Below are 27,100 nucleotides of genomic sequence, written 5' to 3'. Positions count from 1 at the left end.
AGAGGTAATGAAAAAGAGAACATGCACACACTCATCCCCATACCTGGGAATTCTCTGGATTTGACCTGCAGACTCTGGAATTCTAAAAGAATTGCCAGGTTTCTGGGCTAATACTGTAAAACTCCAGATGCTTTGCTGCTGAAGCAGTCTGCACAGGCCCGGAACAGGAAAACATTTAGGCCCACACAGACTGGAAAGCATTTGATTGGATCGCAGAGCAGAAGAAGGATTGATCCATAAAGGCAGGAAGAAGGGGAGGAGACATCAGTGTTGTGTCCGTCGGTGCCCGACGCCCTCTCTCCGCCCTCCTTACCTCTCTGGCGCCTCCCTCTCCGTCCGCGGGAAGTTTGGCTACTGTGGCGTTCTCCTGCCATTTGTCCTCGGGCGTTCCCAGACCAGCTTGATGCTGCAATCACCATGTTTCCTGGAGGCCCCGATTGAAGTACCGGCATTGGCGCGAACCTCGGGGGCGTCCCCCGAAGATGACGTCCCCAGCGATGGATATTTAAGGTCTTGGAATTTGCTAACACATCGAGTTAGCATGGGGTTTCGCTACCTAAGCTACTCTGCCTCCTCGGACTTACCAGAGGTACCCGCTCCTCGGGGGCCTCGCTCTCTCCTTGTTTTTTCAAGTGACAGTCTGGAACCGGTATTCGCTCCTCGAGGGCCCTGATCCCAGACTTGCTTCATATACTCCTCTGCCTGGAAGTCTTCACTACCAACTATATCAGCTACATCAGTGAGTTACCATCATTCTCTATGAGCTTTCCCTGGAACCAGGTACTCGCTCCTCGAGGGCCTATACTTTCCAGCTCATGGGCTTCATTGGGACACTGTGTGAGTGTTACCATCTGCATACCCTGCCTACTCACTATATTCAGTTTCTCTACAGCTCAGCCACCAGGGATCGCTGCTCCAGTATCTGAGGGACTACAGCCCAGCCGGGCTTACCAGCTCACTACTGCCATCTCTGGTGGTTCAGTATACTGTCTAATAAAGAACTAGTGTGTGTTTGTCTCCTAACTCTGAGCCTGACCGGCGGTCCCTCTCGGGATCATTCCCCGGGGGTGTGGTCATCTGCCAATGGTCCAAGGATCCACCCTCAACTCTCATATATAACTACAAATCCGGAATGGATTGTTAACTACTATCTGATTGCTCCTCCCATCTAGCATCAGATTCAGAACAGATTGCTAACTCCCTAGCAAATCCCGAACAGATTGCTAACTCCCTAGCAGATCCGGAACAATCAGATTGACCCATGTGGGCAAGAAGACGGGGAGGAGGTGTTGGACTGGCCTGCACAGGCAGGAAAAGGGAAAAGAAAAGTCCCATTGGCCCACACGAGCAAGAAGGGGAAGAGGTGTCAGATTGATATGCACAGGCAGGAAGAAAGGAGGACATGTTGGATTGGCCCATGTGGGCAGGAAGAAGGGGGTGTCCCATTGGCCTGTGGCAGAAGCAGGAGCAGGATATGGCTAGAAGAAGGAGGCGGCACATCGGTTGTGAGGCCTCAAGGAGGAAAGAGAGAGAATAAGTGTGTAAGTGTTTTGAGGGGGAGAGAGAGTATGTGAGTGGGCATGGGTGTGGAAGGGGACAGAGTGTATGTGAGCAAGTATATATGTGAAAATGAGCCTTTATGTGCATGAGAGTGAACACACAAGTGTGCCAGAGTGTGTTTGTGTATAAGAAAGGGCAGTTTGTGCTCATACTGTTTGATCCACTCCCGTTAAATGATGAAGATCTCATGTTGATTGAAAATTGAAAGTTCCCAGGTATGCTTATCCCCTGCCCTGCCCCCTCATTCATCCTCCCATGCCCCCTCTCACCCCTCTCCACAATACCACTTACTCCCCACAACATACACAAACATACGCACTCCAGCCCATCTACACTATCACCTCCCCCACATTCCTCCCCTGTCTCACCCCCATATCCTATACAGGGGTGAAGAGAGGGTGTGCTCACCCATATACACCCCCTTGACACTCATACCCCCAACTGCACCCTCACACACGGGTGAGGAGAGGGGGAAAAATAAAGAGGGGATGAGACAGTGAAAGGGAAAGGGTGCCCCTCACACACACACACAAACAGCATATACACACATAGGATTGAGGAGGCAAAATGGAGAATGTGTGGGGTAGAGATTGTCAAGGGAAAAGAGTGACCTCACACATACATTGCCTCCTACACACACACACACACACACTGAAATGTTATTTATGAGATAATGCACAAAAGTACACACCAAATCCCCAAACAACAATACAGGCTTGTAACAAATGTTTAACCCCCAGGTGCAGCATCAATTTTTTATTTTTTTTTAAAGAAAGAAAGCTAATTCACCAGCAACATACACACAGACAATACAACCATTCATACCTTATTACAGTTGTAATAATGAGAGTTTTCCAACTGGTAGAATGAGACAGATTTAATCTGTGTAGGAATTATGTCATAAAATCTCTTCTAGGCATCCTGGCATTCTCTAATAGGTATATCTATTTGTGAATTACTGCATCTAATCTCTATTTGCAGCCTGTCAGCCACTGGATGGTATAAATAATACCAAGAGGAAGGACAAACAGTTCACTAATGTCCTTTGAAGTTCAGAAACAACAATCTTTTAATTGTGTATGGGCAAGTGTGTCAGCATCACAACAAGCAACTTATAATAGAAGCTTCACGGTCCCCCAACACAGGCCGTGTTTCGAGAAAACTGCGTTGGGATGGCACTCACAAACAGCTGAAAAGGCATTTGAAAGCAGGAGGGTCAAAGTGTCAACAGTGGAATCCCCAAACAAACAGCTGCAAGAGGAATTCCTAAAATATGCTCTTGTATGTAGAAGTTCAAAGAACTCTCTTTAAGGGTATGTCGGGCTGACCTATCTTATATAATCAGGAAGCAGCATAGGCCCTGTGCAACTGCAACACTTTCACCTAGTCCTTTAAAAAAACAACACAAAATCCTCTGTGATGAAGCCAGTACCCATCGCTCTCTTCCAGCTCAGGGTCAGTTTTGTTAAAGTATCCAAACTGGTGTTTTCTAAGCGAAGTTTATACCAGCATAATATTTTATTTTTCCTGCCACCTACTATAACCAATGTATTATCAGTGAATCAGGATTAAATATGGCAGGATGTTGCTTCAGCAGCCCTTGCACATAATGCCTAGCCTGTAAGTATGTATAAAAGTGGGTGTTCAAGATATGAATAATCAATTTCAGCTGCTCTAAAGAAAAAAGCAAACCCTGGGCTGTTCAATAAAGAGTTGAGATCCCTTTTATCCCCAATCTGCACCACTCTTGAAAGATTTTATTATTAATCCCTGGGTGAACATTTTAGTTACCCACGAGTGGCAAGAAGCCAAAAGACATCCAGGGGCTAAAAACACCCAAGCTTGCTTCATTGCATATGTTAGGGGTACGATCTGAACTCTCCAAGAACCTTAGCATTTGGTAAATGCATTGGGCCCCAAGGAAAAAGGGGAATATTGAATGTCCCGCCAGATCCAGAGGGCAGGATCTATAATCTTTCTTCTACCTCTCCCAACTGAATCATAGTTGACAGGCAGCATTGTAAAATTTAAAGTCAGGCATACTGAGCCCACCCTAGTCTAATAACTTATTCTTATCACTTTGGTACATCATAAAAACCTGGAAACCTTAGATTTTAACCTAAGATCATCCTTCTTAGATAGCCATCAAGGCAGCATTTGTAACCTATATAACACTTGGGCAGAAGGCCATCCCGAGTCACATGGTTAATAACTATTTACTGATACTACTATTTAACATTTCTATAGCAGTACACAACATACGCAGCGCTGTACAAACATATAAAAAGACAGTCCCTTCTCAATAGAGCTTACAATCTAATAAGATTATGGACTTTTCTTCTAGGAACTCATTAGCGCGGGCCCTCATTTGAATACTGAATCGCGTGCCCAGGAGAGTGGCCTGGGCTCTCCCGCGCAGTTTACTGAATCGGCCTGAGAGTACAAAATCGGCCTCAGGTACAAAACTTAGATTGTAAGCCCTCTGGGGATAGAGAAATACCTACAGTACCTGAATGTAAACCGATGTGATATCTCAGATCGAATGTCGGTATATAAAAATAAATAAATAAATAGGAACTTATCCAAATCCTGTTCTAACCCAGCTGTGCTAGATGCCTTAACCACATCTTCCAGCAACAAATTCCACAGTTTGAGTGTGCATTGAGTGAAAAAATACTCTCTCCAATTTGGTTTCAATCTGCTACCTGTTAGCTTCAAGAGTGTTCCCTAGTCCTAGTGTTATTTTAAAGGGTATTTAGCTATTCCCTGTTTACCTGTTCCATTCCACTCACGATTTTATAGATCTCTGCCATATCCTCCCCTCAACTGTCTCCCCCCCCCCCTCCCGATTTACACACTCACTAGCATTAGGAAAGGGGGGGACAAAGTAGAGAGTTCAAGGTGGGAAAGAATGCCCTCAGGCATACTACCCCCTACCATTTACACCTTTTCCCCCACCTCCACCCCCCAGACATATGGGAGTGGGTGGGAGTGGAGGAAAGGACTTCAAAGAGAAGACTGCGAGGGGAAAGAGGATGTGCACACTCCTTACCCCCCTCCTCACCCACCTCTGCATCTTACTCACACTACTCCCCACACACACTCAGAGGTGAAGAGATGGGGAAGGAGTGCCCCCAACCATACACATAAACTCCCACACCCCTTCTCTTCCACACACACATATGGGATGGCTACAAAATGGAGACTGCAATGGGAGAGGCGAGTTTGGGGGGGAGGGGGGCGGAATGCACACACATCCACACACGCATCCCACCTATCTCACTAACTTTCCCCCATCCCAACACACACATGAAAGGGTGAGAAGACAGGGACAAAGTGGACGGTGCAAGGGGAAGAGAGTACCCTCAGTCCACATACACATACCTCCCCCCATTCTACATACACGCTATCCTATACCCCTTCAACACATTTTCCCACTTACGGGCCGATACAGTAAAGTCCGCGGGAGAGTGGGCGAATGTCCGCTCTCCTGGCGTGCGCGCACAGGCCACTCGCCTCTGCGCGCGATTCACTATTCAAATTAGGCCCGGCGGTAAAAACAGGCAAAAGGAGGCGCTAGGGACACTAGCGCGTCCCTAGCGCCTCCTTTTGGACCGGAGCGGCGGCTGTCAGTGGGTTTGACAGCCGACGCTCAATTTTGCCGGCGTCGGTTCTCGAGCCCACTGACAGCCACGGGCTCGGAAACCGGACGCAGGCAAAATTGAGCATCCGGTTTTCGACCCGACAGCCACGGGCTGACTTCAAATTTTTTTTTTTTTTTTGCTTTTGGAAACTTTCGGGACCTCTGACTTAATATCGCAATGATATTAAGTCGGAGGGTGCACAGAAAAGCAGTTTTTACTGCTTTTCTGTGCACTTTCCCAGTGCCCGAAGAAATTAGGGCCTACCTTTGGGTAGGCCCTAATTTCTGAAAGCAAAATGTGTGGCTTGGCTGCACATTTTGTTTTCTGAATCGCGCGGGAATACCTAATAGGGCCATCAACATGCATTTGCATGTTGCGGGCGCTATTAGGTTCGGGGAGTTGGACGCGCATTTTTGGCCCCTTACTGAATAAGGGGTAACGCTAGCATGTCGAAAACGCGCGTCCAATAGAGGGTTAACAGTGCATTCCGTCGGAGCGCACTGTACTGTATCGGCACGTGGGTTTGGCAAGTGAAGAGATCAGGGGTGCAGTCCCTTGTTGCAAGATAAAAAGAGAGATTTCTACATATCTGGGATAGACCTTAATAATATCCTGCCCATTACCTAATTCCATCCAGATTCTCATTCAGATAACTTTATTGGCATGACAATTTTGAATGTCTTGCCATCACCTGTCAATTTTTAGTGTTACCGTTATGATTGAGTGTTTTTAAGTGGGCTCATGACTTTTAGTAGTGAGTTGATGATTGATCTTTATGCACTGGTTCCATTTTTTTAAAAAATTTAAAAAAAAAAATGTTTTAAGCAGTCACTTGCATTCGAGAATCATATTTATTATTTTTTTAAGATATATTTTTTAGGATATATTTATTGATATTTTTTTGATATGCCAGTCCCCTTGTTTTATTCACAATTTTAGAAAGCACTTTGATAATTTATGCTTGTGGCATTTTTGAGTTTTACACCACATGTACAATATTGAAATATTAAATGTAACATAGGATATGATTTGTTAATCATTATGTACATACTTCTTCTAGTTGGTCAAACAATTATTGCTCATTGGATGAAATTAAGATTGCTGAGTTTTTCTTTGAATTTGAAGTGTTCAAGGTAACAAAAATGTTTTTGTTTTGTAAGAAGGATAGCTTTTACTCACTTGTTCACTTTTTGTTCAATAAGGATTTTCATATTCCTATTTCTGCACCTTAGTTTGTTGTCACCATAGAATATTAAAAAAAAAATTTATATTTTTAATTTTTAATATCTGAGATCTTAGTTATAACTAAAAAAGATTTTTATTATTTATAAAGACTTTTTTTATATTGATAAGATCTTAATGATGTTTTTTAATATTGGTTTTTAAAATACTGTATTCATTATATGATGTTATATTTTTATTTGTTCTAATCACAGCCCCTGAGGCAGCGGCTGTTAAGCCGCGAAACTCGGCCTGAGTCGGGCACTATATGAACACGTCTCTGCTATAATAAACATTGGAAAAAGATCAAGGCATCTATTCTTTTTTGTTTTCCTAACGGCTATCATAGATCGCCTACCTCTTTGTTTTCTTGGACCAAAGTAATATATAGTCTGATTAAAATAAAAGGGTAAGAAAAGAAAGGAACAAATTACAAAATGATAAGTCAAGTAAAGTTATAGGTTACGTTGGAGGAATGGCCTAGTGGTTAAAAAAGTAGGCTGAGTACAAGCACAGCCAGGATTCAAATGCTGCTGATGCTCTTTCAGGCCAATTCAGTATGGTGCGCTCAAGCCGAGCACACCGTTAGCCCCCGTTTGGACGCGCGTTTCCACGTGCTATTATTACGCCTTATACAGTAAGGGGTAATAGCGCGTGGAAAACGTGCAGCCAACCCATGGAAAACATGCAGCCAACCCCCCGAAACTAATAGCGCGCATGTTGATGAGCCTATTAGTTATTCCCACACGATACAGAAAGTAAAATGTGCAGCCAAGCCGCACAATTTACTCTCAGAAATTAACTCCTGCCAAAGGTAGGAGTTAATTTCGGCCGGCACCAGGAAAGTGTACAGAAAAGCAGAAAAAACTGCTTTTCTCTACACCCTCCGACTTGATATCATAGTGATATTAAGTCGTAGGCCCCAAAAATTAAAAAAACAAAACGAAATCTTAAAAAACAAATCTGCCCACAGGTTGGAAAACGGACGCTCATTTTTGCCGGCATTCGTTTTCCGAACCCGTGGCTGTCAGCGAGTTCGACAACCGACTCCGGTAAAATTAAGCGTCGGCTGTCAGACCCGCTGACAGCTGCCGCTTCGCCAATAAGGAGGCGCTAGGAACGCACTAGTGTCCCTAGTGCCTCCTTATTAGCGCGGGCCCTCATTTTAATACTGAATCGTGCGCCCAGGAGAGTGGCCTGGGCGCGCGTTGGGAGAACAAGAGCTCGCCTTCGAGCGCCGGCTCTCCCGCGCAGTTTACTGAATCGGCCTGAGAGTGATCCTGGGCATATACATATGCAGTACATATATGAAGTAGGTAAGATGTGAATGTATTATTTATTTCCAGAACAAACTGGAATCAGAAGTAATGTCCATGCAGTCCCTTGGAGTAAAGGGGAAACTGGCAAATAGCTCTGCAGGAGGCTGTAAGAGAGGGAATGGTAGTGATGGTGGTGAGGAGTGAAATACGATAGGCAGGGACACAAGGATGCTGTAAAACACATAAGAACCACATCGCTTACTGTACCTGAATGCTGTGAGCTGCCATGAGCAATCTTTGAAAAGACAAGGTAAAAATCCTCAAATTATTCTCACTGTAAACATTTGCAGTACCACAAAAATAACAAACATGGGTGCTGGCCCTAAGGCGAGGGGGATTCAAGTTTATATCCTTTGTCTGCTTGGATCATTTGGGTCTGATTGCCCCATGAAGGTGGTGAACTGAGACCCAGGGAAAGAAGATGGCTGTCACCAGCGTGATGGCCCTTACTAGTGAACCAGAGAAGGAGCCCTTCCAGCTTGGGCAAGATTGTGTGGGAAAGATCATTAAGGACCCAAAGGGTAAATTTATTATTTACTTTAATGTTAATTAATAATTGTCTTCTTATTAATTAGAGCAACCTCCCGAGATTACATGAAAGAAGGAAAGTTTACCGTAAGTTGTCCTTTCTTGAGTACTGAGCGAGATACCCTGATTGGCTGGCTGTCCGTATAATATAAACTGGTAGCGATGAAACCCAGACATCTTTGGAGGGGTCGGGCGTCTGTATTCTAGAAAGGAGAAAACCCAAATAGAATACATATAAACATACAGAAAGCATCTAAAGACTCCAAACAGATCCACTCAACTCAGTCTGTGCTCAGGACAAGAGAGTGGCTTTTCTTATCCCAGAAAATAAATGATGGACCAGGTAGAAATGTGGTATAGCGTGGTTAGAAAACCAAACTAGGATTTAACTCCATGTGTGCTAGTCCTGGCTCTGCCATATCTGTGAGATTAAACAAATCACTTTTTTTTTTGTTTTCCCCCAGGTCATGAGGGTGACTTTCTGGATAATTCAGATCTCCTTGCTGGGTCAGGGCTGTAAGGGAAGCATCCATGAACATGAACCCATTTCTACTTATGTGCCAGCAGAGGCCACCTTTGCAGGGGCAATCATCCTTCCTTGGCTCCCTCTACGAGTCCTCCACTGGCTGGACTAGACTCATAAGAGACTTACCTTGTGTCGCCTGAACCACAGCACCCTGGAGAGTATAATAACAAAGTACTTCTGTAAGTACTCTGATACCACGCCACAAACGACAAATATTGTAATTAATAATGTATTCTCTTCTTATCAGGCAGTGCTTCCCTTCCTGAAACCATACTGTGCTTCCTGATCCCAGCCAGCAAGTTCTCGTCATAGCAGGAAGATATAGGCATGACAAATGATGCCAATTTATATGCTATCTCTGCTCCCTGTCCCATGCCTCATTAAACCTCATTTGATTTAAAAATGTGCTATATTCTACTAATCCATGGGGAGAACATAATATTGTGAACTCACAGCGCCTTTACTATCTAGGGATCAGACATCTCACTCCTCTTTTTCTTCATCCTTTTACACAGACACTGCTCAATTAGGCACCATTACTGACAAATATTTAAAGCTCAACCAAGCTAGAGGTCCTGCCCATCATCAGAAGTTGTGTTGGACCAACATAAATAAATGTTGCACATGAGTATTATTGTGCATGAATAGTCACTTTAAAATGTACAGTTTCTAATTACTGAACAGATAATGTGCAGTCACATCGCCTACACACACACACACACACACACACACACAAACATTTTTTGGGAGTGACAGTTTTCTGCTGCTCCTTTGGGCTTCTAGTTCAATTGAATCCAGGGTTGGGATCTTGTGTCATGACCTTTCATTTGCAACCAGCCAAAGATTCTTCCTTTATTTTATTTTCCCCTTTCAACTTTTGCCCAGAAATGGCAGTGACAGTAAGCAATACCTACTATACCTGAATGTAACTCACCTTGACTGTCATTGAAAAGGTGTGAGCTAAATCTAAAAAAACCCAGTCAGTCCTCAGCCAGAGGCCATGCACCAGGGCTCCTTTCGGAACCTGCAACCATGGGCCCTAAATCCGGCCAGTAGGTGTTGCCATTACATAGTGACTATGACTCTCTCCCTTCCCAGGAGCTGAGAGTACTGCTTCTGCAGCAACCACAACCCCAGCCGGTCCAGGAGTGGAAGAACTGAGCAGGAAATCAAACCCAGGTCTCTCCACACAGCAGTGCAGAGTGCTGCAAGGCATGTTTCCAATATTAAGAGTGCACAGTACTGTGTAATTACACTGTATATACGTTCAGTGTTTACAGAGTACAATAAAATCTAAGTACAGTTTAAGAACATAAGAACATAAGAAATTGCCATGCTGGGTCAGACCAAGGGTCCATCAAGCCCAGCATCCTGTTTCCAACAGAGGCCAAACCAGGACACAAGAACCTGGCATGTGCTAAAAAGAATTATAGTGCAAAACAGCAATAGGTCCATATTCAGTCCCTATCTGGATGAACAAGTTAGCTGGATAAACATGTCTGGTTAACTTGCCTGGGATATTCAGTGGTGCAGCTCCTCAGCTGAATATACCCAGATAACTAATAGTTAGCTGGATACATTTAAATCTGCTCAATAACAGATCTAACTTATCCAGCTAACTTAGCTGTATAAATTTGAATATCACCACTTATCTGCTAAGTTAGCTACGCCCCAGAATTCCACAGCCCACCTATCACTTAGTCGGATAATTATTTAGTTGGATAAATAGTTATCCAAATAAGGGCCTTATTTTCCAAGTGGCTCGCACGCGAAAAGTCCCTTATCGTGTGTGATACCAAAATGGGGGCGGAGTCGGCCCCAGAAGAGGAGGAGTCGGGGCATCACCGGGGCTGACTCCACGAAGATGCTGCGGACGACGAAAAGGTAAGGCCCTTTTCGCGCCCAATAGCTACACCTTCTATGGTGGCACTATTGGGTGCGCACCGCGATGGTGCGATCGCTGCCGGCTAGCGCAGGCCCGCCCCCCCCCCCGTTTCAGCCCCCCGCCCCTCATTCCCTAAAGTATCGCAGGCCTGCGATACTTTAGAAAATGAGGCCCTAAGTGACAGCTGCTGAATGCAGCTGAATATTCAAATAGCGCCACTTAGCCAGAGAAGTCTGAATTTATTTGGCAGTGACGCTAAATATCGACCTCAAAAAGTAAGTTATAAAAGTTAACAATTATATATAGAGAATTAAAAAGGTCAGTATCCAAAGCCATTTAGCAGGATAACTCACAAGTTGTTTTGGGCACTTACCCAGCTAAACGTTGGCCAGATATCTCATAATCCAGCTAAAATTTAGCCGATAACATAGGGTTATTCTGGAGGTGTTTCTGGGAGGAGTTAAGTTAACCTGCTAACTCTGATATCCAGAATTATCCGGATAACCTATCTGGCTAACTCTGGCTATGCCAAAGAGCTATGCTAACGTTAGCCAGATAAAGTTATCCCGCTATCTTTAAAATAGTACAGCTACGCTACTGAATCTTTCTCCAAAGTTAGCCAGATAAGTTTATTCGGTTAAGTTACAATCTGTCCAGTAACTGAATATTAGTCTCATAAAGTATACTGTGATTTCACTGTAGCGGTGATGATCCATAATTCAATCATATATCAATAAGCAAAATAAGACATGTACACAAAACTAACTAAACAACCACATTTAATAAACTAACATCCTTACCAAAGTTTCAGTTCACGAAAGCCATTGATGACTCACTAGTGAGCCAAAATGTAATTCAGTATGTTACTGTATTAAATCTGATTATTCTTTAGTGCTCTACTTGCATTTTGGCTGCAATGCAATGACAAGACCATGGAAGGGTATTTAGTAGCAGTATATGGGACATGGAAGAAATACTGTGTGCTTGGTGTTGGTATATGGACATAGAACACATTATAGCACTGAGGGCAGTACATCGATGGGGGAGGGGGGGAAGCGAAAGACTGATGTGTTCAGACGGGGAGAGAGACCTCCTTTTTTTTCTGCTGACCATTCCTCTCATTATGCACCCAAGCATTTTTCTGGCTTTTGCAGTTGCCTTATCCACTTGTTTGGCTACCTTGAAATGATCAAATATGGTCACCCCCAGATCCCACTCTTCTTTCATGTTGAGAAGAATTTCACCCCCTGGACTGTACCTCTCCCTTGGGTGTTTGCATCCGAAATGCATAATTGCATTTTTTAGCATTAAATCTTAGCTACCAGATCCCAGACCATTCCTTGTGCTTCATGAGAATTCTCTTCATATTTTCCACATCTTCCTGGCTGTCTACCCTTTTGCAGATTTTGGTATCAACAGCAAAAAGACAAACGTTTCTTGACAATCCTTCTGCAAAGTCGCTTATGAAAATGTTGAAAGAACTGGTGTAAGTACCAATTCCTGTGGCACACCGCTAGTAACATTCTCCTCCTCAGAGAAAACTCCATTTACACTACCTTTATCGCCTCCCACTCAGCCAGTTTTTAACCCAGTCAGTCTCTTTATGGCCCATACCAAGGGTGTTCAGTTTATTTATACATTGCCTATGTAGAACCATATCAAAGGTATTACTAAAATCTTGTTACAGTACATGTAGTGCTATCCCCCAATCAAACTCTCTGGTCACCTAATCAAAGAAATTGATCAGATTAGTCTGATAAAATCTACCTCTGGTATAATCATGCTGCCTTGGATCTTGTAATTCATTGGATTCCAGAAACTGCACTATCCTCTGTTTTAGCTTTCATTCTTTACTTTGCTCACCACAGAGATCAGACTAAACCGCCATTTGCATACAGACAATTTAGAGTATGTTTTTTTATTTGTATTCACAACCTGCTTAGTAGTTGATATAGGTACTTAGGAATCCTTCATATTTGTTTACTCTTTATTTAATTCCACCTAGGTTACTTCAGCCTTAAACACAATCTCTCTAGTGGGATATTCTAACTTTCCTGTTATGCCAATATCCTTAGAAGATACCTCATTCTGAACTAAGCAACTGTCACTTTTCCCCATGATTTAGTTTAAAAGTTGTTCCATCTCCTTTATAAATGTTAGCACAGCAATGGTAACCTAGAATACAAGAGAACATGGAAAAGGCAAGTATCAACACTATGGGATGGCCTGAAGTAACATCAAAACAGCTGGAAACCAATTAAAAAGTGCCCCAAATTGGAAGAGTCCTGCACTGATGGAATGTCCTACTTTTGGCTCAAACAATTAACATCTCTCCATCAAGACTTAAACTGCAAAAATAAATTGATCAGACAGGCAGAACTAGCACCGCAATAGTTAATAACAGGACGAACACATGTATTTCATAGGAAAACCCATATTATGTCCCCCAATAATCTGCCTACCTATAATCTACAATTGATGCAGATAGACTATATGATCACATAGATTCAAATATCATTATAGCAAGAGAAGAAAAAGGGCATCAAAAAGGAGCATATGGAACTACATACCAGTTGATGCTGAATAAAGCTATCATGGCCAGATGCAAAATAAATCAAAACCTCAGTTTTCTTAGCATTTGGTTAGGTGGATCCAGAACCAGTAGGTTATGCACCTCTACTAGCAGATGGAGATGGAGCAAAGCTGATGTCACATATATATAGCCTTGCACAAACATCAGTCTGCTGGTATTCTTCGTCTCCAACAGATGAATGTCCATCTCCCTACTGGGGATTGCTTAAAAGGTTTTTATAGGAGAAAAGAAAAAAGTTTATTGCCCCGCTGTCCTGTGGTGATACCTTATGGACCCTCCCTCAGTCAAATTTCCTGAGGTGATTTCTTCAAATTCTTACCTCAGATGAATGCCTTAGTCCAGTAGCTGGTTTTTGCCAGCATGGACTTAGCTGTAAAAAAAAAACAAAACCCACAGCTGAAAGGCAAGTGGGTGCAGGAAGCCAAGTGCGGCGGTGAAGATATATGCCCTCTCTCCCTACAGCTGGAGACCAACTCTGTATTCAGCCGGGAAGGGCTGAGCTCAGGTAAAGATTATTAAAAAAAAAAAAAAGTAAATAAAAAGAGAGGAGATGATTTTAGGGATTCCTCTCCCCTCCGGTCTCTGTGCTCGGCGTGCCGATCAGACGTCCGTCCCGCCTCCGGGGGAGTTTGGGGGGACTCTGGCAACTTGGCAGGTTGAGCAGCCTTCTGGGCTAGACCCCACTCTCAGGCTTAGATTTTTCACTGCGTGGTAGGCCGCGGTGACGTTTGTGCGCCTTTTCTCTGCGCTTAAGGCTGCCCTCTTCATTTACGTCTGTTTGCGCTTGCACGCCCGGCTGAGTCTAGCTGTGCAACTAGCTGGACGCTCATTTGGGTGCATAAGGATGCTTACCTGGGCACTCAGTTGTGTGCGTAAAGGTGCACAATGGAGGACTTCAGGGCGCTTGATGGGCACTCAAGTTGGGCACCTATCTGAATAGTACATTAGGCGCCTAATTTTTGGGTGTCTAATTTTTGAGTGCCTAATTTTTACAAGCACCTATTGTGAGTATAGCTGGGAGCACATTTCTCAGATACCTGTTTAGAGCATGCTGTTAAAATGACTATGGTGCTGATAGCAAACAAGCCTAAGTGCCTTACCCTTTGTGCTGCTTGCCATATTCGGGCATCCCAGCCTTTAACTTGTGTCAGCACTGTTTGGAGGCTCAGGGAGACTTGTCTCCGTCTGATTTTGCTAAGCCCGGTCCTGCCCAGCAGGATGCGGGAATGGAAAAAGAGTTGCCAGAGGTTTTGCCTGGAATTGGGGCTCCCCTAACTGGTTCTTTAGTGGTGGAAGATAGTTCGGTGGGCTCAGGTCCGGTGCCCCCTGGTTTGGGCATGGACCCCTCTGCCTTTTCTTGGGTGGTATTTTTTCAAGGGCTGCAGTCTTTTCTTCAGGCACAGACGTTGGCCCCTGTCAATCTTAACAATTCAGGATCACAGGCTGCAGATTCCCACCTGCCTGGTGCTGTGGGTAAGTGTTGAAGTAAGTGTAGACCTGCTGCGGGTCAAGCTGATAGGGACCTGGATGATGAAGCTGATCCTTACTTCCTGGAGGATGGGGAAATTCCTCCGGGGCTGGAGCCATATAGAACTATGTTGCGATTCTTTTATAGAGATGAGTTACCGGCTCTGATTTCCCAGACATTGAAGATGCTGGGGGGTACCAGGAGCTGATTCCATGTCTGAGCCAAAGGAAGATCCCATTTTGATTTCTTTGCATAAAGCTTCATGTTTCTTCCCTATTATGGAGGCTATTCAGGAATTGATTGATCTTGAATGGGTCACCCTGAAAGCTAATTTTAAAGGGGGATGAGCCTTGGAAGGGCTGTACCCTCTGGATCCAGCTGCAAGAGAGCAATTGCGTTTTCCAAAAGTGAATGCACTGGTGTGTGCCATCACCAAGCAGAAGACTATCCCAATAGAAGGGGGAGCGGCATTGAGGGATGTACAAGATAGAGGAATTGAGGCCTTCCTTAAGCAGACCTTTGAAGCGATGGCAATGAATTTGCAGATAGTGTCTTGTTGCTCTCTGGTGGCTCGCTCTTGTTTACTTCTCTCTCAAGAAGTCAATGAATCTGGCGGGAATTCAAAAGCAGTGATGGAACCGGCAGCTGCCTTTTTGGCAGATGCGGGCTGCAACCTGGTTCACGCTTCAGCCAGAGGGGTGGCTTTGGTAATAGCAGCCAGGTGTCAACTATGGCTCAGGAATTGGTTGGCTAATACAATTTCAAAGTCTAATCTTACAAAATTGCCCTTTAAGGGATCACTCTTGTTTGTCAATGAGCTGGAAAAAATGGCCAATAAGTGTGGTGAGGCCCAGGTTCCTCGGTTACTAGAGAATAAGAAGCAGACACCGCACTCCTTTGGCATGAGAGATCGTGCCAGGGGTTTCAGATACTGTTGATCCTATAGAGCGTAGGTCTCAGTCCTTTTGTCCCAGGCAGCCCAGAAGGGGTGCAGGCTTGGGTAGTGGGGCCCCCTGAGCCTCTTAATGAAGGTGTACAGACCCACCCGGGAATAGGAGATAAGGGGTTGCCTCTCTCTTTTTAATCAGAGGTGGGTCAAGATCATGTCAGACCAGTGGATTCTGGAGGTGATAAGAGATGGTTATGCTCTGAGGTTTCTCAGTGTTCCTTCATGGTATCTCCCTGCAACTCTCCGCAGAAGAGATAAGCAATGGAAAGAACATTGTTAAGAATCCTCAACCTCTGTGGGCTGTAGTTCCGGTGCCCAGGTCTCAAAAACAATATGGGCAGATATTCTATTTATTTCGTTGTGCCCAAGAAGGAGGGCTCCTTTCACCCCATTCTAGATCTCAAGGGAGTCAACCGTCATTTGCAGGTGACTCATTTTTGCATGGAAACTTTATGTTCAGTGATAATGGCAGTACAGTCGGGAGAGTTTCTGACGTCCCTGCATTTGTCAGAGGCGCACCGTCATATTCCCATCCGTCTGGAGCATCAATGGTTTCTGCGTTTCACTGTTTTGGGGCGACATTATCAGTTTCCGGCATGCCAAGAACCTTTTCCAAAGTTATGGTGGTAGTTGCAGCAGTGTTGAGAAAGGATGGCATTCTGATTCACCCAAACTTAGACTGGCTGATTCGGGCCAAGAGTCTGGAAGAGAGCCTTCGGGTTTCACGCAAGTTGATCTCCTTGCTGCAGGAACTAGGATGGGTGGTGAACTTGGCCAAGAGCAATCTATATCCATCTCAGACACTTGACTATCTTGGTGTTTGGTTCGACATGAAGCAAGGCAGGGTGTTCCTGTCAGAGGGCCGCATTCTGAAGCTGATGGCGCAGGTGCGACTACTAACAGAAACAATACGCTCGACAGTGTGGTCTTATTTACAGGTGCTCGGTTTGATGGTGGCCACCCTAGAGGTGGTTCCATGGGCAAGGACGCATATGCGCTCTCTTCAGCACACTCTTCTGGCTAGTTAGAGTCTACAGTCTGAAGAATATTCGATATGGCTTTACCTGCCGGAGGAGATCGTCATACAGCTGCAGTGGTGGTTGCAAGTGGACCATCTAAGGAAGGGGGTTTCCCTATGATTATCGGACTGGCTAGTACTCACCTCAGATGAGAGTCTCCTGGGTTGGGGGGCCCACTGTCAGGAGTTGATGGTGCAAGGGCGCTGGAGTGCAGCACATCAATCAGCTGGAAGCCCGAGCCGTCCGGTTGGCTTGCTTATGATTCGTTGACCAATTACAGGGTCAAGCGGTCCGGATAATGTCAGAAATTGCAACAACAGTGGCTTACATCAATCACCAGGGAGGAACCAAGAGCCAGCAAATGTCACAGGAAATAGCCCAACTAATGGAATGGGCGGAAGTGCATCTTCAGGAAAGCTCAGCCTCCCACATTGCAGGAAAAGAAAACGTAAGAGCCGTCTTTCTCAGCAGACAGAGTCTGGACCCAGGAGAATGGGAATTGTCAAACAAGGCATTCCAGCTCACACTGGACCACTGGGGCCTACCATTTCTAGACCTGCTGGCGACATCTCACAATGCAAAGGTTCTTCGCTTTTTCAGTCACAGAAAAGATCAAAAGTCCTTGGGCATCGATGCCCTCATGCAGGAGTGGCTGGTGGGCAAGCTCCTGTATGCTTTTCCCCCAAGGCCCACGTTGGCCAGAATGATTCAGAGGATCGAGAGTCACATGGGGATGGTGCTTCTGCTGGTGCCAGATTGGTCCAGGAGGCCGTGGTTCTGGATCCACCTATCTGAATGCTAAAAAAGGAGAAATTACTATTTACCTGATAAATTCCTTTTCTTTAATAAGGATAGGTGGATCCACCTTCCCGCCATCAGCTGGTGGATGTTTGTGCTGTTGTCCTCCTGTGTGGCTGCATGTTCCAGGGATTACTGGTAAATTTCAATCCAGTCCCTAGACTAGTGTTATTTCACTCATTGCCTGAGCTCAGTGTTTCCTGTTAGCTGAATGCTGGAGTGGTTGTCAGTTAATAATCAAGTTTTTGTTAGTTTGTCCACAGTTGGCTTTTGCAGAGAATACTGGTGGGCTGTGCAGGGATATATATACCATGACGTCGGCTTTACTCCTTCTCCATCTGCTAGTAGAGGTGGATAACCCATTGGTTCTGGATCCACCTATCCTTATTAAAGAAAAGGAAATCATCAAATAAGTAGTCATTTCTCCATAGCATGGATTGACTATAAGAAAGCTTTCAACAACATCTCTCACTGTTGGATAATAAATTAACTTGAAATGTATAATATGAACCCAGGATTGATCAAGTACATTAAGTTCACCATGGCAGACTGTATTCCATTTGAATTATGAAGATGAATAATTTGTCATTCCTAACATCAGACTCCAGTGAGGAATATTTCAGGGAGATTCTCGGTCACGACTCTGGCAATAAATCCACCGAGTACTCTTATTAACTCCTTGAGCTATGGATTCATCTTTAATCCTAGAGATACTAATGATCCTCAGATAACATCTCACCTACTCTTTGTAGGTGACTTGAAGCTTTACAATTCCTGTGATTGTCATTTAAAACAAATCGGAGAAAATTCTTTTTCACTCTACACATAGTTAAGCTCTGGAAATCATTGCCAGAGGATGTGTTTATGGCAGTTAATGTAACTGGGTTTAAAAAAGGTTTGGATAAGTTCCTAGAGGAGAAGTCCATAAACTGCTGTTAATCAATTAGGAACAACAGATTGTGAAATATCTAATGTTTGGGTACTTGCCAGGTACTTGTAGCCTGGATTGGCCACTGTTGGAACCAGGATGCTGGGCTTGATGGACCCTTGGTCTGACCCAGTATGGCATATCGTATGTTCTTAACCTCTGGTTGGGTAGGATCCTTTTCTTGGCACCCAGGGGCACATAGAAAGAAAGGAAAGAGACAGACCCTTTCTGCACAACACTCCAATGTCTCTCAGTCTCGTCTTCCCCCAACCAGATATCTTCACTCTCTTGAGTCCTAGGATTCTAATTGTGGGGATGAGCAATAATTCTTATACTGGCTTTTTGCAATACTAGCCCTTTCTCCATCCTTGGTATACACTGCACTACTAATTAACTTTGTCTCTGCATCCAATAAACACACAATGAGAAGAATGGTGGTTTCCAGCTTCTTTACTGATAGTTGATTAGATGACTGAATGCTATTTACATATAAATTCGGCCCTTAGTTCAAGATCATTAAATAATAAGAAAGAGAAAGATAAAATAAACTTGTGACTCCACTTCTGTAGAAGAGTGTCAACTTTTCTGGAAGCACTTTAATTTACACTGAATTCCTTCTGTTCTCCATTTCCTTTAACTCCTCTGACTCCTTAGACTGAAATTAGTTCAAACCTTCTTCAATCCCCAATTTAATTCTTAGAACTTCCCACTGAAGGTGGTTAGAATATATATAGCCCCAATAATTTATCAGAACTTAGTCCCAGATTTAATACTCTTTCAGAATCGTCTTTAAATACTTTAATTCTTTATTCAGCCCCTGGTGGGCACTTCTCACTCCCTTTGTGTAATACTTAGTAAAGCAGCAACAAAGTGCTTGTTACCTTTACTTTATATCCTTTAGTTTCCTTTGATGGGATCCCCTCCTCCACATGAATTCCTCCACACTTCTGTTTCTTTTAGGATGAAAGACTCCAATCTCTCAATGGTTTGGTTACTGAATCCTGGGCACCATGGGCCATCAGCACCAAGTGGAACAAAAATATTACTTGAACCCAAAAAGGGGAAAAATCAAGCAAGAAGCATGAAAGATGAAATAAAACTTCCTTGCCTCCAGACAGAGGAGACAGTGCAAAAAGACAGTTAATTCCCAAAATTTTGGAGTGGCAAAAAGTGCTCTCCAAAACACTTGGTGGCTACCTCCCCCTGCCGCCTGATACATATGTAGCTAAATGTTGGTGGGGTTACCACCTTCCCACCAGCGAACGAAAAAGGAGGAGAACCTGCGTGCCGCTGGCAGAGCCCAGCCTGCTGGCAGCAGGAGGAAGAAAAGAGGTTTTGTGGCCACTGGTGGTAGGAAGAAGAAAGTGGGCCTCGAGCACCATCAGTGCCACCGGTGGGATGGGATCCAAAGACAAAAAGAGGCCTGTGCATGATCCTACTGGGAACCCATCATAGGAGGAGGGAGCCCGTTCAGCTGCTGTTGCTCCTCCTATGCTGGCCCTTGTGGTATTCAAAATTCACGGAGCTAGCACTTCATGCTCTCTTGCATCGTACAATATGAGCGAGCATTGTGGCTCACCCATGTAAATCACTGTACTAGAAGAACACTGGGTTCACGACCCTTACAGATTTGCAGGGATGAAGAAGTTGTGATCCCCTGGGACATTCCTATTTCAACTAATAAAACGTTTTATGCCAGTAAGAAAACCAGATATAGCGGTAAAAGAGAAAAACACAAGAACATTGCTAATAAAAGCATCAGTAGTTAGCGACTAATTTGTACAACGTATAAAGAGAAAGAAGATCCTCAACCAGCAAGAGATGCAATCAGAGTCCAAAAAAAATGTGGCAGAAAAATAAAGAAATAGTTCCTGGCGCACCTTGATATGTTGCCTATGCAGATTACATTCTATGAACTCCAGAAGAAAGCTCTGTTTTGCAAAATGCAGTTATCAAGAAGAGCACTGGGAGTAAATTTGAGAGGATGCGATCATATCCATCATTCCCTTGCTCATGAGTGAGGTGCACTCCTTTCACGGTATGTGCAAAACTATTTCATTTAAAGTCACTACCCCTTGAGTTACCAACACAACTCCCGCTGACATTCCTAGCTCTGCATCCTCTGCTGAACAGAGGTGAGAGATTGATAAGTGTCAGCACAGAACAGTGGACTATGGATAGGATTGTTCACAATCTGCATAAAAAAATGGCAAAATAAATGCAGATTGTATAAAACAGAACTGGAAACAGTTAACACATCTTGTCGCTGGCTGTGATGTGCTGATGTCAGAAGGCCTGTATACAGAAAGGCACAACAAGATGGCACAGCTCAGCCATCAGAAAATGTGTAAACACTATAACATTGGCGTTCCAGAAAAACACTGAGATAATGACCTTGATAGAATTGTGGAAAATGAAGAAATTTTGATTACCGGGGCCATTCCTATTCCAACTGATAAAAAGCTTGATGCCTGAAAACCGGACATTGTGGTAAAGGAGAAAAACATAGGAACAGCATTGTAATAGAAATGTCAATACCAAGTGATTACTCTGTACAATGGGGTTGATGCAATAATTATGCACAGAAAGCGGGCACTTAACAGTCAGTGCTCCCAGGCGCCCCTCCTGGGGGCGCCATGCAATATTTAAATTAGGGGTCACGTTAGCAAGGAGGCGCTAGGGTCACTTGCACGCCCCTAGTGCCTCCTTGCTAACGAGACTCTGATCAGCATTGGCCGTCTGCTGATAAGGAAAACCAACGCCGAGTTTATCAGCATCGGTTTTCCTAAACGCCGCACAGCCAGGGGGTTCAGGAAACGGATGCTTGTTAGTTGAGCATCCGTTTCCTGCACCCGACTGCCGGCTTTTTTTTTTTAAACTTTTTTTTAAGTTTATTTAGTTTCGTTTTTCCTCCAACTTAATATCGCAACGATATTAAGTAGGAGGCAGTACAGAAAAGCAGTTTTTTCTGCTTTTCTAAACTAGTTTAAGGAGCGCTCAGCAATTAACACCTGCTCTGGGCAGGCGATAATTTCTGATCCCAAAAATGTGCGTCCTGGACACACATTTTTTTCTTGCATCAGGAGTGAATAGCTGGCTTATTCACATGCAATTGCATGTGATGAGCGTTATTAGTTTCATTCTGCGATGGACCCTGGTTGTAGATGTGCTAATCCCCTTCTTGTATAAGGGGATTCGTTAGCGCCTCTACAACCTGCGTCCAACTGTGGGTTAACAGTGCGCTTGGCTGAGCGCACTGTATTGCATCAGCCCCAATGTATGGAGAGAGATAAGATCCTTAAGTATCAAGAAATGCAATCAGAGACCAAGATAATGTGGCAAAAAGATACAGAAATAATCCCAATTGTTTTGGGTGCCACAGGCCTGATTGAAAAGAACTTCTAGGCCAAGGCTTCCCAAACCAGTCCTGGGGATCCCACAGCCAGTCAGGTTTTCAGGATATCCACAATGAATAAGCATGAGATAAATTTGCATATACTGAGTCCCTATGTTATACAAATTTATTGCATGCATATTCATTGTGGATATTCTGAAAACAGGACAGATTTGGAAAGTCCTGTTCTAGGCACATCTAGATAAGTTGTCTGTGCATTTAGTACCTTATAAAGAAAGTTCTCTGGTGCAATGCAAGCAATAAGAGCACTAGCAGTAAGTGTGAGATATTGAGATCATATCCAGTTCACCTTGGCTTTTGTAAAACTGACAACAAATATTTTTTAAATGCCCTTTATATTTATGTAAATACTTATATACTAGTCTAATCCACTTAAAAGAGTAATAAAGGAAGCTGAAAAACACTCTAGGTAGAAAGGAAGCACTGGAGTACAATCACTGGTGGACTTTAGCTCATCACCACATACCCATTTACTCACCTTCCTAAGGGGCCGATGCAATATTATTCGCAGAAAGCAGGCGCTGACTTTTCAGCGCCTGCTTTCTGCGTTAATACCTGAGCAATAAATGTGCGTCTGAGATGCACATTTATTTTTTTGCATTTGGAGTGAATAAGTATTAGCCTCATTCACATGCATTTGCATGTGATGAGTGCTTACTCATTCACTCCGTGTCCGACGCTCGTTAAATAGACGCTAATCTCCCTATTGCATTAGGGGGTGGAATAGCGCCTATTTAACCCACGTCCGACAACGGGTTAAACAGTGTGCTCAGGAGAGCACACTATATTGCATCGGCCCCTAAATCACTTTATTAAACATTTCAAATAAGAGGTTTTTTATTTTTGTATAAATAATATCAACCTTAAGACAACCACAACATTCCTCAGCTGGGGATCTTGGGATTTAAACAAGACTGTGGCTGGAAAGTGATTACTCCCACATGACTTTTTTATATCATTAACATTAAACCTCTATGTATCCTTGATTTAATTCATATTCTATCTCTATATCCCCATTTGGAATCACTCCCTTATGAGTTATCAGTTCGGTACACTCTGATACTCCTAGTACTCTGAGGTAATTAATATTATAACATTGTTTTTTTAAGGAACAGAAACCAAACATATTTCTATCATGATCCCCGCTCTCTTCTGACATTTTGGTGAATTAGATCTTGCCCAGTGCTGGGTTCTTGGCTTTGTTGAGTGAATGGGCAGGGATACTGTGGATTCTCAATTTACCTGACAGCACATTGCCTTTCAGTTCCCCAGTCAGTAGATCATTGCCCTGGAATGAAAGAAAACAATACGTGAGTTTGAAAATTGGCAAGGGAGTGAGCCTTTCAAACCTGTTGCCCTCTAAGTCCTTGTGCACACTAATTTCTACAGTGATCAGATTCAGAAGCTAGCTCTCTACTAACGCAGAAAAACTGAGGGGGGCAGAGCTAAAGGTTAAGAGGAAGTTCACAAAAGCTTTCACTTTTTCACCTTTGCCATGTCTGGAACTAAAAAAAAAAAAGAAATATTCTTTTCATTTCTTAAGGAGTTCTGAAGGTACTTAAAAGGACACTGAACTTAGAATGGGAGGTGAGCAGGAACTCATAGAAACTGGTGACTAGTGGGCAACAGTTATTCTCCTTTGAAGTAATGTAGTTTCCACATAACAGGAAGGATTGGCGATTTACATTTGAACTATGATACCAAGATCTATTGTAACATGAAATGCCAATCATTTAACAATCAATAGATAACTCCTCTGGACAGTTTATATCAACTTTCCCTGCCCACCCAGTGATATCAGCCATGTACATGTTGCTGATGCTCTCCTGGTATGAGATATTAACTAACTGTATCTCTCACTGAAATATCCTAGAACCTTCAAAGAAGCTTATTCAATGTTTGCATAGGCACAGAAATGGAAAAAGTCCTTTTTGAATAAGGGCCTATTTTTCAGTGACAAAGTGAAAGCTAGGGAAGCTGCTCCTTTTAATTCAGCATAAAATCCTTCATCTAGAGATAGAAGGTTTAAATCCCAAGATCCCCAGCTGAGGACATGGGGAGGCTGCAGATTACAGATTTACCAAACTCCTGTGGGATGTACTTCTAGTTTGAGATATCAACCAGTAATATTCCCGCACTGTAACCCAAAGCAGAACCAGTATGCTTCCATTCAGCCTCAGCCTGTACGCTGGTTTCCTTCTCTGATTGGAATTCCCTTTGTTCTGTTAAACATTGCGTAGTCTGCCATCGTTTGGGGTTGTGAACATGGTGGGGGTTGCCTTTTAATACATTAATTCTCACCAATAGCAGAGGAGGCATCCTTATTCCACTTTAATTACTGTCTGCCAGCTGCCCACCTACTTGTGGATGTATGAGGCCCTTGGTTGCTGCTGTCTCTTCCTGACCCTAGCTAACATGGGGTCAGCTGCAGACCATTTCCCATACTGCACAAGAGATGATTTAATCTCTTCACCCACCTCTTTCCATTTGCCAGCAAGAATAAATCACTTTCCTTTGTTGAAACCAGGCACAGTGTAAGGAATGGAAATTGTGTATGTATGTATGTGTGTGTGTGGGGATGGGAGGGGGGCAAGGAATTGGGTGAGAGCTCAGACAAACAGTTTTAGAGGAGAAAGAACTAAAGCAGAAAAGTTTATTTATTTATTTATTTATTTAAAATCTTTTCTATACCGTCGTTAAGTATATACCATCACAACAGTTTACATGCAGGCACATATATTAATGCTGGTAAATGTATATATTGTACATTCTAAACAGGTGCCATTAAAGTAAGAATAAAGTTAAGTTAAATTCCAAACTGAAAATGAAGTGCATAGGAGAATTTTCAGACAGCAGCTTAGCACAGGTAAAAAGCATTTTCCCCACATGAATCCTGTCTGAAAACTACTCTCCCTCTGCGCGGTTAGAAGTCCCAGTTGTTCCACCAGGTCTTTTGGGCTACATTGAGAGGAGCTGTTCCCGGGGATGTATTTAGGTCAGGGGAGGAAAAGTACACATACAGACTGCATTTTTGAAGCTTTGCATGTACATGTCCAGCAAAACTCTCGTAGCAGAAAAAGCAAGTGCAAGTGACTGCGGGTATTCTTTACCTACCGCAAGTTTGAAAGTGGAAGCATGAGTATTGGTGCAAAGCCGGCAGGTGAAAGAGTTCGCCCTGCCTTTCTCCCAGTGCGGACAGTTTCCTCTTCAGACCGGCCAGGACGTCTCTATAATGCCCTGACCCTGGACTCCAGATCCCTGGGTTTGATGCTGTGAAGGGCGACTAACACAAGTGTACAGGTAGCAGAGCCTTCTGGTTCTTTGCTAATGCACAGGGGGGGGGGGAGTTCAGAAGTAGAAGGCTAACAGGAAGCTAAGAAAACCTTTCATTCATTAATCTCTGCCATGTCTGGAGTTAAAAAAAAGAGAAATATTCCACCAGCATTGCGGTAACCTGCATGGAACAGCAGTCAAGCCAAAACCAGTAACGATATGACCGCGTGTGCTCCTTAGAAGGCATGGGGGTTACCTGTAAGGAGTGGTAGTTGCAGCCCACAACAGCAGTGGTACAAGTCCATCAAATCTGCAAGGAAGCATTGGGATAACCTGCATGGAATGGAATGTACAATCCTAAAAGGCAGTGGCAGTACTTTGAAAAGTTGAGTGAGGTACGTGAGGGAAGAGTGGATGGCAGATCCCATAAAGGAATCTGTGTGCGATTGGCCATACTGGTTTTTATCTGCCATCATTTACTGTGTTACAAAAGAAACAAAGAGCAACCACAATATAATGCACTGATTGCCTATGCCATAAAGAGCTATTATAATGTATCTAATATAATAAATACATAAAAGGGGCAATTTTCAAAGCCATTTAGGTTATAAATAGCGATTTACAATTGTGTAAATTAGATGCTGTAAAACTGCCTTCCTTCAATAGGCCAAAACTCTGCACCCTGTTCCACAACGCACTTTCTTTTGGCCACATTGAGGGCAGGCGTTCTGGGGGCATGTGTTAGATAGGACTGTAAAATAATGTGAGAGATTGCATTTTCAATTCCACCCATGTTAGTTTCCTTACAAAATCTACCCACATGAAAAACAGGTGCAAAAGTCTACTGTCACTTTGTACCCTTAGCAATTTCCAGGGAGTCTGGATTTATCCAACTTTAGCTAAAATTACCCAGGAAAGAAGAAAGTTATTTCTGGGAATCATAGGCACCAGCTCTGTGGGCATTTGAGCGCCCCAAATACTTGTCTCCTGCACTCCTGCGAATTGGGAGCTGAGAACACCGCACTGCAAGGCTACAGGAAGGAAATGATTCCCTTTCCCTGCTTCTGCTCCCACCCCCCTCCCCGCAGCCTATTGGTTGGCTGTGGAATATCTCAGGTCCAAGGCTCATCTACATTAATACAAATGTGTGGCACACCAGACTCCTTAGGATGGTAATGTGAACATGGAGAGCAGTTATGTGATCAAATGAAGAGCTGGAGAAGCATGGAAGCCCTACCAAGTATCTCTTCCAAATTTTAAAACAAAGGGAGATTGGGGGCAGAGCCACACATGAACTTGTCATAAAGGGCCGGTTTCCTCTACATAAAAGTGCAGGAGAAGGGAGAATTCAGGATGTTGTGGGCAGCTGGTTTCATTTAGTTACTGTGGCTGCCAGAGCTCCTCCAGTACTAGTGCTCCCAACACTCAGAATGAGTAAACTTCCAGTGCTCTGTGCACGCTTTCCCCCATCTAACTGAGCCTGGGAATAAGAGAAGCTGGAAGGCCTCAAAGGACAAAGCTCAGGAGGAAGTGTGTGTGCCATACAAAACGGGCCCTGCATGCTGCCCATTAATTACCACACTCCAGGGCTCATGCAGTAGTTAGGAAGAACAGGGATGTACGATTACACTCGTTCTGTGAAAAGAGTTCTACCATTGGTGTCTCTTGGTGCTGTGAGAATTGAAGAGCAGAGCCCAACTGCTGGCCTGGATCTGAGCACTGGGCAGTTGTGACGTTTTTGTGGCACACCTGATCGAGTCTGAAGGCACACCAGTGTGCTACGGCTCACTGGTTGGGAAACACTGGAATATCTGACCAAGTTACAGGGGACTAGAGAGAAGCAGCAGTGTAGGACAGACTGGCTTATTGAGGTGCAGTGGAGATGGAGAGGACTGTTGCTAGAGCATTTGGGAAAGGGGAACTATGATGGGGCAAGAGAGGGGCTAACCAAACTGCTGGGAGATGGGGAGGGAA

At 43.9% G+C, this 27,100-nt stretch overlaps 1 protein-coding gene across 2 annotated transcripts in view; it reads right to left on the bottom strand.

Moving 5' to 3' along the window:
* Positions 1-27,100, bottom strand: part of PEBP4 (phosphatidylethanolamine binding protein 4) — an 846,886-nt gene that overhangs the window by 64,709 nt on the left and 755,077 nt on the right. For both annotated transcript variants that reach the window (XM_029603777.1, XM_029603776.1), the window contains exons 5-6: positions 23,096-23,141; positions 8,359-8,475 (exon numbers count right to left, since the gene is read on the bottom strand). In XM_029603777.1, the coding sequence (XP_029459637.1) occupies positions 8,359-8,475; positions 23,096-23,141 (163 nt within the window). The remainder of the gene's footprint in view (positions 1-8,358; positions 8,476-23,095; positions 23,142-27,100) is intronic.

This window comes from Rhinatrema bivittatum, chromosome 5 (assembly GCF_901001135.1).
Source record: "Rhinatrema bivittatum chromosome 5, aRhiBiv1.1, whole genome shotgun sequence".
NCBI classification, from domain to species: domain Eukaryota; kingdom Metazoa; phylum Chordata; class Amphibia; order Gymnophiona; family Rhinatrematidae; genus Rhinatrema; species Rhinatrema bivittatum.
Note: the sequence above shows the minus strand (reverse complement) of the source record. Positions and strands in the feature narration are given on the sequence as shown.